The sequence below is a fragment of the Lycorma delicatula genome, chromosome 3, assembly GCF_047948215.1.
Source record: "Lycorma delicatula isolate Av1 chromosome 3, ASM4794821v1, whole genome shotgun sequence".
Lineage (NCBI taxonomy): Eukaryota > Metazoa > Arthropoda > Insecta > Hemiptera > Fulgoridae > Lycorma > Lycorma delicatula.
This window is the reverse complement of record NC_134457.1, coordinates 80691302-80705729: the sequence shown is the minus strand read 5'-3', so window position 1 is coordinate 80705729 and position 14428 is coordinate 80691302. Positions and strand designations below refer to the sequence as shown.

Genomic DNA, 14428 nt, shown 5'->3' with positions numbered 1-14428 from the left:
ACTTACTTGGTTCAAATATTCTACCATAAGATTTCCTTTTTCTACCTTTCTTTAAATTAAATGACTGGCTTTTCTCACAATCACCTGTTTTAATAAAATTGGAAAAAGAATAAACACAAATAACAATTCACTATTAATACAGAAGAGAGCAGAGAGAAACACTCAATAGAAAATGAAATCCCAAAAGTCAACAACAATTAACAACCTCATTATTGCTATTAAAAATAGAACACTGAAAAACAATTACAACAAATAGAACTCTAAAAACAGTTGTTAACAGTCAACAAAAATTATAACCTTGAACAGTGATATGAGTAAAAAACAGGTAGTTTAGATCAAGTATACCAACCATATATTTCAAGAATGTAGTATTGAGAGTACAATATTATTTATAATATATATTTTTATTAAATAATATTATTTAATAGTAGTTCTTGAACAATGAAAAAGAAGAAGTGAACTCACTGTATAAAACCACAGACGGTGGACCTTCATCTTATTTAATTTGAATGCAATGGACATTCATCCTCATTTCCCAGCATAGTAATATTAAAATATGCTATTTCTTTGGACTCTAATCTCTATTAACCTGAATAAGAATATTACAAAAATTACATCATTTATAGAACATTGAGGTTCCATTATCCCAGTTTGCCTAAAAAATGGACATTCATCTTTTTTCCTGTACTCTTAATTTGTTTTCATTAAAATTCTTTATTAGTTAATTTTATGTATTGTAATATAGTGCATTTTGCTTAATTGGGCTTTGCAGGGACACATATGATTTGCCTCAGTTAAGCAGCTGGTTGTTTTATGCAAAGTTTTATATATATATATATGCATAGTAATAGATTTGGTAGCTCTTATTATACTGCATTAAAAATAAAACAAAATAGGCATTTCGAAGTTAGTATTCTTTAATGACTAGAAATTAAATTAACTTATTATGAATCATATGTAATAATATAGTACTATACAGTTCAAAAATACAAATAATACAGGATAGAAAAGTTTAATACATATTAACTTGTGATCAACATTAACGTACTTTATTAACATACTTTTTCTTATTAACATAATAAGAAGTATAATACAGAATAGTGATATGGTAAAATTAGCACCAACTTGATCTCTTAAAAAATTTAGTGTATTAAATAGGGGCACATTTACTTATTACCTTTCAGTTTACAGAAAGAACAAAAATTTTGTACATTGAAAACAGTCTCAAGTGCTAAGTAGAAGAAATAGTTAGGCTGTTGAAATTTATAACATTATAACAGTCAATAGAAAATTTACTTACATGCTACTGAACTTTTCTGAAAAAGTCATACAGTTTTAACCAACTTACACTTTTAAATTATTGTTTGTTAACAAAATCAGCAGTCATCCAATGCATGTAATGGGCTACCTTCATTTTTTCTTACGTAAAAAATTGTCACAACCCACTGATGAATTTTTTTAGCCACCTAGATCGTTATTTACCTTCTTCAATTTGGGTTCATCATCACTTTGTTAAACATATATAGTATTTTCATTTTTGGATTTAATCTAATCAAGGTTATCATCGAAATGAGAAAACTGATTATTATTTGCAATAAATAGCAACTCTTTGACTGATCTTCAACCGTAAGTTCTTCTGGCATTTCAGAATTGGAAAGCTTTTAACTGCAGTGTGCAAAGCAGTTAATAATTGAAATGCTGCTATTTTTCACTATCAGCAGCAAACAGTATAGCTTGCAGAATGTTAATTTTTGCACTGATTTGTATGGCTGTTGACTATTATGAAAAAAGGTTTGCTTTAATTTTTTAAAAAATGTGTCTACGAAAAAACTAATCATCCACGATAAAGTGATTTTAAATTCTTTATGATACTGATGTTGAGTGGCTGTATGAAACTCATATTTGGTGGGAGAAACTATAATTGAATAGTTCATAAACAGTTTAATGTGGTGAACAGTTTTCAATGAACAGAACAATGATCCATGATTTTTTTTTTAATTCAGCATTCCATTTCTTTAGCCATTTTTTTAAAATTGTACAGTCATCCATGCATTTTTGTTGCAAAAATATTCAGCCAGTAACCTGTCAATTCAAAGTCTTTTGAAGCAGCATCGTTTTGCAGACTTTCCTATAACTAACAGGTTTTTCTTGTTTTTTCTGGATATATTTGTACAACATAACACTGTCAGACGATCTAATGCATTTTTTTCGATCCCAAACGTATTGTAAGAGCAACTGGCATAGCTCTATAGTACAGCCTGATTTCATTGGCAATGTAAATGTCATCTGCTAAATATTTTTCAAGAAATCCAACCAGTTTTGTTAATTTCCAATCTTCAGCGCTTTCTGCATCTGCAATGCCCTTTTTGCTGTGCACTTTTTTATGTGCCTATGCTTCCAATAAGACAGTCATCCATCCATTTGTAGCATTAAAATCATCATGATTTGATCTCTGAGCTAATTTTTCTGCTTTACTTTGAAGCATTGGACCACTGACTCTTACACCTCGTCCTGTGTAAGGTTGAAAACCACTCGTGCTTCCTCAACTTTGGATCCTTACATTAGTGCTTTTGTTTCTGAGGTACCTGGTTCTCCTTAGTTCATTCTTCTCGTTGTATTTTGTCTGCATTTTGTAGTAAGTGCATGGTTGTTAATTTTGGGACTCCAGTAATTTGGCGATTGAGTTTTTATTATTTTTTTTATAAAGAAACTTTTTCAGCTAATGTCAGATCTTGTCATGGCATATTCTCAATCACAGTAAAAAAACACATGTAAGAAAAAAAAATCCAAACTTTGGAATAAAAATAAGTTATGTATATAAATAGAAAATTAAACAGTCTCGCTTGTTTTATAACACACTACAAAACATTATGAAATCACGTCCATTAAATAAAAAATATAGTTTAATAAAATAAAACAATAAAAGCTACTTTACTCCTTAAATACAACGGTGACTATGATTAATATGCAGACAAAACAAAAATGCATGTTCCTTAGCAGGTGGCAGGTCTTGACTTCAATGATAATGACTCCATGACCTGCCACAGCTCACTTGTTGTTTGTTAGCCCGTTCTCATTATTCTCTGTTGACATTCTTCTCTCTCCATCTCATCACTGGTAACAAACTTAGTATGATTCCCAATAATCTCTGCCTAAAAATATTTGTAAAGTTTGGACTGATTAACCAGTGAATTGCCCTGTAAAAGCGAAGTAAGTCATCATTTAATTTGACAATTTGTTTCTGTTTCTTAAAATTTACCCCATTTAACGGGCTGCTCTGATTAAACAGTGGCCCAATTAAGTAGAATACAACTGCATTTATTAAGTAGAATACAACTGATTAAACAGTGGCCCAATTAAGTAGAATACAACTGCATTTTATTGTGTATGTATTAAGATGAGAGTAAATAAATAAATATATATATAAGATGTACTATACATATATGTAATTATATTTATGAAAATTGTGTACACTATTATGTACACATTAACTATTATTTATTACATCTGTAATAATTTGTTATGGTCGTGCTAGTATGTCATAAGTAAAAACACCAAAAAAATGCTTCGTACTCTACAATGGAAGGTTTTATAATGCCATGGGATAATACTTTTCTTCTTTCTTTATTATGGAAAATAAATATAATATAAATTATTTGTTCTCAAATAAACCTGCTGGTAAATATATTGTGATTGATTACAAGTGAACCTGATGTAAACAATCAAAAGTTGTATAAAGTCTAATATTTGTGAAAAATTGTATTATATAACAGTTGATTGGTAGAATGGCTGATTCTATTTTCACTTTCATGTACAATCACAGTTTATTTGTAGAATTTTGTCCATTAGACATTTTCAAACTTTGCAAGGTTTCTCTTAAGATGTATATTTATTAAAAATTAATAAGGAATATCTTGATAATGAGTGGCATGGTAATGAAAGTTTCCATTATACAACATTATGACAACTGAAATAATGGCTTAGTTGATCTAGGAGTATGTTATACTGTTTCTGTTTTTAAGAAAGGTTTGCAGAATTGAGTAACTATTTATTTGCACTATTTTATTTATTTACAATTTATTTAATTTATTTACTATTTATTTATTTTTTATTATTTTATATTTATTTACTGTGTCAAAGAGGGTGATGTATTTGGGTGGAATGATGTTTGTTTCTTCTTCATTCAGTTATTTTTATGTTTGTCTAATCCATCTATAATGGAATCTATAATTCATAGGGTTACCAGATTACAAAAGGAAAAAATAGTACATGCAATGACTTGAGGAAATATTGCTAGAAAATAACGTTAGTTATTATTATTATTATTATGAACTGATTCAGAATGTCAGATAAAGAACTCATTATTACAATAGCCAAATTTGCTCTAATTATTTTAAGTGTTAATTCTCTATAATTAATCTTACTTTAGGAAGTACTTGTATTTTTTTAACTCGTAATGTTTTTAAGCAGCTACTTGTTCTCCATGTTCATAAAACTGGGTGCAATTGAAGTCTTTGAAATTGAACTGGATCTACAATAGATTTTTCATTAAATCCGCCGACAGTCTATTTCTTTCTTGTATCTATTGTGTTTTCATTAAGCTAAAAATCCCGTTGACATTGTATTGTAGGCAGATGTAAGATAAAAAAATTGTGTATATCCTGAGAAATTCTGAGCAAATTGACACTTTACTAATACTGAAATATCACATCCACTTATTATTATACAACACTTTGCTGAATTTTTTATCATCGTGCTTTCTTGCCTAGAAAATTTTCAGGTTTCAAAGTTGAAACCTGAAGTTGAAATAGAAGAGACTGAAATTTTATGGAGTTTCATCCACTGGTAACTATGAAACTGGTGGAAATGTTGAGTCTACATCATAAGAAGCTTTTATTATACATACAATAATCTTTTTCTTGAAGCTAAACATTGATGCTTATTTTTCTCTCTATCTTTAATAAGCATTTTTACTTCCAATGGCAAAAATTTGGCCTCCTTCCTTTCTGTTAGTGTCCTTTCCTCTGATGTGACAATTGACATTATTTCCTCTATCAAGTTATTTCCATGTTCTACGGCTTAGATTTTGTTATGAAATATAGACATTAAATCTCATAACAAAGGTGAGTTTTGTTTAAAGTGTTTTAAATAATGTCTAAGACAACTGGAGGGTGTTCTCGGGATAGAAAATAGGATTTCAAGGCTGCGAACATCTTAAGTAATCTTTAGATAGCAGGGAACAAGAAAGGCCATCCAGTCTTTGAATGGTAAAGATGTTGTTTGTATTGTTAAGCCAAAAGACAAGAATTCCTTAAGTTCTTCTGTTCAGATAGTGTATATTGAAAAATAATTAAATTTCTTCAATTCAAGACTTTCAGTATCATCCAACCTTTTATACCATGCTGTGCACAGTTGTTTAAGATATGAGCAGAGCATCCTTTTCCTAATACTCTGTAGATAATCTTGGAGATGATTAAAATCATTATTAGTGCTCTTTCTGTAAAAACCCCCAAAATTATTATTGCAGTTATAACTAGTAAAGGCTATGCATTTATGGGATCTTTACAAAACAGCCTTGCAAAAGATATAGTGGTATGTTGTCTAAGGAATTAAAATCAACTTTAGAAACTATGTGACGTATAACAATTTATGTGATGTACCTGTTTTCACATCAAAGTAGAACATTTTTGCAGGTCCATAATTGGAAGTGTCAGTTGCAACATCTAGATATTTTATTGTCTGACTATTGGATTCATCTGTTAGTATTTTCAAGGAATAATAACCCTTCAGAACTCACATACAGTTTGAAAAAGAGTTCAGAAGATGTGCTATTAAAAAAAGAGAGAGTACAAAAGTGCTGAAAAAGAGTATTCTTGTATTCTTAAAAGAATCTGCCTTGATGAGGACTCTAACCTTTAAGACTTGGCTGTAAGACTTGACTGTGGGGGTTGGCATCCCCACAGCTCTAGCCTTGGCAGAATTTCTTCCCACCACACACTGAGCTGTTGAACTTTTACATCATACACATACAACACTCCACAAACATTACACAAATTACAATATATACCCTTACACTGCATCACAACATCTTACATTGTTTCTTCTTACATATACACTTGGTGGAGTTTTTAGCCTTATGAAACGCAACCACAATCCAAGGTGGAAAATATCATGCCGATGGGTGGATGGCTGTACATAGTGAGTCTTGAACAATGTCCTCTGGGCACTTGCATAAACCCAGTTGTATTTAGCTCTAGTATAGTCAGTTTAGTATAGTGGTTGTCAGTTGTACCTAGCGTGGACTCTGCAGAGGTAGTTTTGTATTTGGTATTCATGGGACCAAAATTGGTAGACCTCAAAAAAACCTTATGATGGTTGGTGGTCCATCTGAAAAAAAAATCAATATTAGCCTTGTGAATAGCCCTTGCTTAGCTTTGTCTGATGAGGATAAGTCTTGAAGATAATAATTTAAATGGTGTCAAGTCCCACCTTCAATATACAGATGTCAGATTTGTATTTCTTGGGAATAATTAGGAAGGTCCCTTCATAAGGTCTTGTCTTTCATGATAAATAAGGTATTAACAGGTTCAAGTGGTTCCTCCTAGAATACCAGAAAATTGAGAAAATGATTGATATTGATAGGGATGTTTAGAGATGAGCAGAGTCCATTGCTCTTATGTCTGACCAATATGGACAGTAAGTGCAGTATGCCACAAAAACTTGAAAGCCAATTACTCCTTGACTAGCAGAGGAGTAATTTTTTTCCGGGATCTTCTACAGATGGACGTTAGTGAGATTGCCGATGAACTTCATCCCAAAGGTGTTGCAGAGGTGAAATGAATTATGAAATATCAGAGTGGAATGTACTTACTTCAAGTACAAGTAAGTAAGTTACTTATGTCAAGTAAGTAAGTTACTTATGTCAAATAAGTAAGTTTTATGTAATTAAAGTTTAACTTCTCTCTTATACTAATGTTTAACTTTCCCTTACCACCGAAGAAAATAAGAAGAATAGACTACACAACTTTTTGAGTACAATCATTCACTCCCAACCCTTGGCAATGTTTCCGCTGTCCAAGGTATGGCCACACTACAACTTCTTACTTGAACACTGCAATATGTGCTTGATGCCCAAAAGAAGGTCAGAATGACTCTGATTACCCCAGGAGGAAGAAAAATATGTTAACTGTTGGATCACATTCAGCTCATTCACAAGATTGTCCAACTTTTAAAGTTCTTCAGTTCTCAAAATTTGTACTGAGCAGAAGTTATTTTTTTCATCCGCATGAAGAAAATATAAAAAGACACTGAACTCCCAGAACCTGATAAAAGCAGATTCTCTTTTACAGCCGCTACATCAAAGCAACCTCCTACAAATGTTGGTAATCAACAATGCGGATCCTGCACTGAATTAAAACTGCTTGTTCAGGTGTTATCTGATCAGGTCACTTCATTCACAACAATTATTTCAGAACTAACTAAGAATACAAGAAAGAAGAAGGGTATTATTGATGGAAAGACCAACAGTTGATTACCGAAAATCACTTTAGTTACATTACCAAATAAAATTTCCACTGCACCAACAATGTAGCAAACTACTAAGATCCCTATAAAGGGATCAATTAAATGTTGCCTGGTACAGTATCTCCGGCCTTCCAGGCTTCCAAATCCGCACCACCATTTTGTGGTCCCTTCAAGGATATGAAAGCACTTCCTAAAAGTTGTAAACAAAAAAGAAAAACCGGATAGTATTCAACAAATAATTTGCATGCAATTTTGTATATAACAGAAAAAGAGTACATTTATGGCTACAAATGTTATTCATTGCAGTATTTGCTGTCTCCTTTCTTACCATGAGGATATTGAAATCCTAATAAAGGAAGAAGATTTTTTGATACTGTTTCTGCAGGAAACTCGCCTCCTTCCACAGGATGATGTCTCCTTTTGCAGATATGTCTGCGAAAAATGTGACCATCAAACCGAGGGCAGAGTACGTGAAGGTGTAGCTGCTTTCCTGAAGGAAATTGTAATAGCTGCTTATATTCTGCTAGCAAGCGATAAACCTGCAGTCTCAATGAAGATATTGGCCATTCAAAATTAATATTTGCAACTTATATCTTCCTCCAAATTCTGATATCAGAGAGACTGATCTGTCCAGTCTGTTTTCCCAGAGTCCTGTACCTTGCCTAATAATTGGTGATTTTAACCTCCATCACTATTCATGGGGCTTATCATCATGTTCTTCCTGAGGCACTATAGTTGATCGACTGAGGCAGAACTTAGATCTCTGCTTTATGAACGATGGATCATACACATTAATGTTATCTTCATCAGGTACATTTTCATGTATTGATCTGTTCTTGGGTTCAGCAACCTTATTCCTTCATAAAAAAAAAGTAACACCTTATTCCCACATAAATTCTCAACTGGAACCATTTGAGAATAATATGTGTCACCTTGGGGTCCTTATCGCAACATAACTATCATGAGGAGGTTATTGTTTGCCGTTTATGAATAGGGCACACTAGTTCACTCATGAATATGTGATGACTCAGACTGATGCACCTGTTTGTGTTTGCTGTGATTGCCAACTAATAGTGTTACTACATTCTTATGAACTGTGTCTGTTGTGTGACATTGTGTCGGAAGTTTAAACTAGGTACTAACATACAAAATATATTAGGCAACAATGTATAGATATTGTCTAATGTTTTATGATTTTTTAAGGCCATGTATCTGGATTCAAAAATTTTATTAAAACTATCATGTTATTAATGCCTTTTGACATTTGGCAATTTTATTATTATTTTATGCTTGATTTTTAATATTGTTTTTATTTTGAACTTAGCATTCCACATAGGTGTTTTACATTGTTTTTTAATTTTTAAGATAGATTTTAAATGTTAATATTTTATATGATAATTTTGTGTTTGAGCGCTGATAATGACACTTTGTTGTGCACCCTGGAAAAAAAAATGGTAACCCTATGTGGTCACTGAAGAGCAAGTTATGCTGATTGAGCTTTACACCTTCACTGCTGCAATTACAAGAAAGAAATTTAGCCTGGTGTCACTTATTATTTTTTTTTTTTTTTTATATTTTGCACTTTTTACATTTTACTAGCTAGATAATTGAAGTATTTTTCCTCTTGAAATAACATAAAATAATATAACACTTTGTTATTTTCATAATAAAATAGCAATCTATTTGTATTAAAATGGCATTATAGTAATTTTAATTTTAATAGTTTAATTTGTATAGTATAATATAGAGTTATGTGTGACTGTATAAAATAGCCATTTTATAAAGTCACACATAACTCTATAACCCTTTCTGTGTGCATATCAAAGCATATTCTACAGCTCCTTACATTACATTATTCTTTGTCATTTAGTTTTTATTGGTTTTGTTAGTTTAGCTATATTTCATTTAATTAGAACATATTCTATGAGAAATAAACTAATTTAAGATACATTTTAAAAACTCCTGAATATTTTCTGAACTATCAGTTTTCAATTCTGAAAATTCAAAATCCTAATCCAAATTTCTAAACTCTTCATTTGTGATTCCCATGTCCCCACCATTTGAAAAAGTTGTATATTGGGTATTATTTTGGAAATACATATCTATGAGGTCTATCCTTTTCATAATCAATAATGGAAATTCTTGGAAAACTACTGTTTACTTCAGCCTTGATTGAAATAATTTCCATGTATGGGATAATTTATTTGTGGTGAGATGTAGGATAATTTGATCTTTTTAAATTCCAAAATATTCCATTTCAGTGTGTAATATTAATAATATAAATAAGCAAGAAACTTTCTCTCTCTCTCTCTCTCTGTCTCTCTCTCTCTCTTTCTCTCTATATATATATATATATATATAGAAAGATATATATATATATATATATATATAGAAAGATATATATATATATATATATTCTATATATATATATATATGTGTGTGTGTGTGTGTGTGTATTCAAAAAACAAAATAAATAAAAAATTAGAGATACCTAATATATTGTGCAATAATAATTAAATATGCCAAAATATTTTGTTATAATATAGGTTTACATGCCTTTCTTCCTAATTTTTCAACAAAAAAAAAGCAACAAAAAATTTGAACATTATGATGGCTTTGTTTTGTTTTTATGTAATAAAATTATTTTAATTAGTTAAAAACTTGAAAACTTGAAAGAAAGAAATGTATCTTGACCATGAAATGTTGGAAAAAAACTGTTCTGAAAGAACCGAGAAAACAAACTAAAATGCTCTAAAATAAGAAACCATATACTGTAAAGAACACTCATTGAAACTACCCCATTAAACGAAAATGTTGTAAATATTGAACTCCACTAAAATATTGAAAAATGTTATACCAAATAATTTAGTAATATTTTTATTTTAAAGTTATTAATTCTATGTACAAATAAATATTGTACCAGTAAAAAGTTGTCATATAGAATCATTTAGAAATTAAATTATCTAGAAAAGCCTGTCAGGAATGAATTATTAAAGAATTACCAGAGCTGTTATAAAAACAGAAACTTGGCTGTTATAAAATGAAAGGGATGGGATATATAGCAAGGGTATTGTTAAACAAACTATGACATTGGCACACTGGGTTATCAACAGTGGCACCAGTAGTGTTAATACTATCTATATATTTGTCTACCATTGAAAAAATGAGTTTTTACTACCAATCTTATCTTTAGCCCCTTCATGGAGTGTAGAGTTTTACATGTGATTGGGTAACCATGAAACGTAATACTGTTTGGTATGACAAACTTTTTTTTATGCCATACAATTTTAATTTATTGTTTTGTTTTCTATATCTTGCTTATTTGTATGTTTGTTAGCAGATCCATGCCCATCCAGTGTATTTCAGAAGCATGTGCGTGATATAATGCTTTCTGATGAAAAACTAGCTTCCGGTTTTATTAATTCTGTATTAAATCAGCTTAATTGGGCATTTTCTGAATTTATTGGAATGCTACAAGAGGTAATAAATAAATGTGTACAAGATTATTCTTTTAAATTCTAATGTTAATTGATATTTAGATTAACTAAGTATAACTAATAATTGTGTATAATCAGATCTTTTGTGATAAAATTCAGCCATCATTTAATTTCCTGAAGATTTATACATGGAAGCTTGATTTGTAAATTTTCTATTCTGCCATAATGTTTAGGGGGTTGTAATTACCCTTAAAAGAGGGTATATTTTACCCTCTTTTGTGGAAAACTATACATTATTCTGTACTCTAATTGTTTACATATTAGAAACTCATATATAGTTCCTTGTTTATGATCATTTTTAAATGTGTGCTTTGTCTGTATTGGAAAATAATTGTAACTAATGTTAGTTATATTAATTTGTTGCTTGATTGTGTTTTAATATTGTAAGACATATTTGTTGAAATATTTTTTTTTAATTTAATAACACTATCACTATACTAAGTACTTGATTATATATTTATTAAGTCATGATTTTTTTTCTTGTTAAGCATGATAATAGTTGTATCTCTTTTAAAAATATTTGTTAGATGCCCTTAAAAATCAGCTATAAAGGCTGTATATACTTTTTTAGACAGTAGTACTATAATAAATATATCAAAAAATGAGATCAATAAATGGATATTTTGAGTGATTTGGCCTATCCTCTGCTTTAAAGTAATAGTTATTGTTTTCTTATTAATTGCAAATAATATCAACTGGCTTCAGTTGTTCTAATAAATTAAAACAACACATATGTATTGTTCTATCACTTAATTGGTCTTATGTACCATTGTATTATTTCTATTACTATTTAAACATACATATTGTAATATTACTAATTTTAATACAAGACCATGCCTTTCTTGCATTTAACTGATGGACAGTTGATTGAAAACCAAATCTTCAAAAATTGGACAAGTTGGTAGAACTTGTCAAGGTGTTGGCAGAACAATCACTTAAATATTTTGTATATATTATCAAAGCTTTTTAATTGTGCAATAACTTCTTAAAATTGTTGTAAACTAATTGAAAAAAAAAAAAAATGTAAGAAATAGATTTAATGTGAATCCTGGTTCTTTTCCAAACTTATTTTAAAATTGTTTATAGCTCTTGCAAAGGTCATAAGAAAAGCATTGTACCAAATTGTTTAGTAACATTTTTATTTTAAAGTTATAAATTCTATATATAAATAAATATTGTACCAGTAAAATGTTTTTGTAGAATACCATTTATAAATTTTCTATGATAATCTAACAAAAATCTATGAGGTTTTTGTTATCAAATTATTGATCAGAAATCAAACCACCGTTTAATATTTTTCAAACAACTTTATCAAAACCGATGATCGTTTGCTGCAAAAAATCATTTTGCTTGGAACTTATCCCATATCAGCAAGGATTCATAAAAAGGTTAAACCATTATGCTATAAAAAAAATATTTAAGTATTTATCATAATTGGGTACTATTTTTTGTTATTCCTTGTTGTAAAATAGTCACCTGTGAAAACATCCAATGATGTATTGCTTTGTTGATCTTCGTCAATGACAATAACAACACTAATGAAGAAGTTAATACTACTAATCTGAAAGGAATCTCTTCAGTTATCTGCACTGAAAATCATGCTCATGAAAAATGAACAGATGAAAATCATATGATTCTAAGTCTGGCCTGTGTGGACTGTGAGTTTGAACACCAGTATGTGCCCAAGCATTTTTGTGAACTGGCTAGATAGCATGCTGATTTTTAGATCATCTTATGTTATATTTGTGGTAAGGGTCTAGGATGATTTTTTATGAATAATTTCATCCATCTAAAACCTTCATTAAAATATATATGTGCAGCATATCCAAGGGCATATCCAAAGTAAAAAACTCAATGCCACAGCTAAGCACGCCATACCTTTTTACCGCAACCATTTTCTCATGTGGAGTTAAATCATACACTTAATATTTCTTGTGTTTAAAAAACTGATATTATGAAGTTTACAGGCTAGTTGATTGACTTTAACAAGATGTAAACACAATATGTTGTTCTTTTAATGCTTTAATTTGTTAAAACATGAGCAAAGTCAATAAATGTGTGAAATGATGACCTTAATGATGCTGTGGTATTTGCAAATTGTTCTTACTTAATATGCTTCACAGTCTATGCAGGTTGTACAAAACCTTAGTTTATAAACTTTACAGTAAATTAAATTAATTAATTTTTATATTCTTTTAATTCAATTTACAGTATGTTTTTTTTATTTAAGAAATTAACTGTCTAAAAATTGGAAAAATTTCTCATGTATATTGTGTATATTTAGTGCCCAAATCTGCAGGGAGTTGAAATTATTTCTTATGCTGTAAATACAGAGTATATGCCAAGAGTATGTCAGAATAATTAAAGAACAATTTGTTTTCACTACAGGTACATTTTAATTTCAGGTAATTTTTTTTTTAGTATTAGTATTAAAGGAGTATTTTAACCGCATGCTTCTTTATTTAATACTTTTATCTGTAACTGAAGTATGAATTTATATGAATTTTTTTCTATTACAGATACAGAATCTTTCAACAAGGCCAGAACGGGTGTTTATAGAATCTAGACAGTTGAAAATATGTGCTACGTGTTTTGACCTAACGTTAGCTTTGCTGCGTGTACTGGAAATGATAGCAAATATTGCTCAACCAGTTTTTAGTGATATGTCTCGTCCAAGTTCTGAATCATTGTTAGAGAGGATATGCCAGGTTAGATCTGCTCATGAATAATTACTTTGATACAGATTCTTATAAGTTTTGTTTAAACTAAAATAATTAATGCACTCTTTCAATTTGTTTTGTAGCTTCTCTGCCAAATCTTAAATAGAATCAGTTCTTTGACTGGATGTTTTCAATATGTTGTAACGCTAGATATCCCTGATTTAGAAGCTGTTGACCATTTTCCTATTCTGTCTGCTGTTACTGGAATATTAGTAGGCTTGCTGACTGTTGAGATGAATGTTAGGCACTCAATTACAGGTATTTAACCTATTTATCATAACTATAGGTTGTTTATTTAGTATTATATATGCATGTGTTGAAAAAATAAATTAATCCCAGTTTCTGTGTAATTATGTTATCAGTGTTAGAAGCTGGGTACAGTAAAAAAAAGAACTCAATTCCCTTTTTTTTTACTTTGGTAACTAGAAATCTCTCTAGTGAAATTTGGATCATGAATTAAAATGAGTGATACAAATAAAAAATAACATTTTTTTTTATTATTATTTATGACATTGATTATTAAAAATTTAATTTATATTTGAAATAAAAATATCTTATAAAAAAAGGTAAAATTAATTAATCACTTTTCAGACTTCTAATTAGATAAGACTATATTACGTGTAGATACTCAATAAAATTAACCAGCACCATCAATCTTTGACTCAATAGATTTGTGTTCTGTAAAAT

General features: G+C 29.8%; 1 protein-coding gene across 3 annotated transcripts in view; it reads left to right on the top strand.

The window, feature by feature from the left end:
* LOC142321729 (E3 ubiquitin-protein ligase RNF123-like) overlaps positions 1–14428 on the top strand; it is a 127231-nt gene that overhangs the window by 100021 nt on the left and 12782 nt on the right. For 2 of the 3 annotated variants that reach the window (XM_075360051.1, XM_075360049.1), the window contains exons 19-21: positions 10862–11004; positions 13541–13729; positions 13825–13999. In XM_075360051.1, coding sequence (XP_075216166.1) covers positions 10862–11004; positions 13541–13729; positions 13825–13999 — 507 coding nt within the window. The remainder of the gene's footprint in view (positions 1–10861; positions 11005–13540; positions 13730–13824; positions 14000–14428) is intronic. The other variant, XM_075360050.1, reaches the window with a different exon arrangement.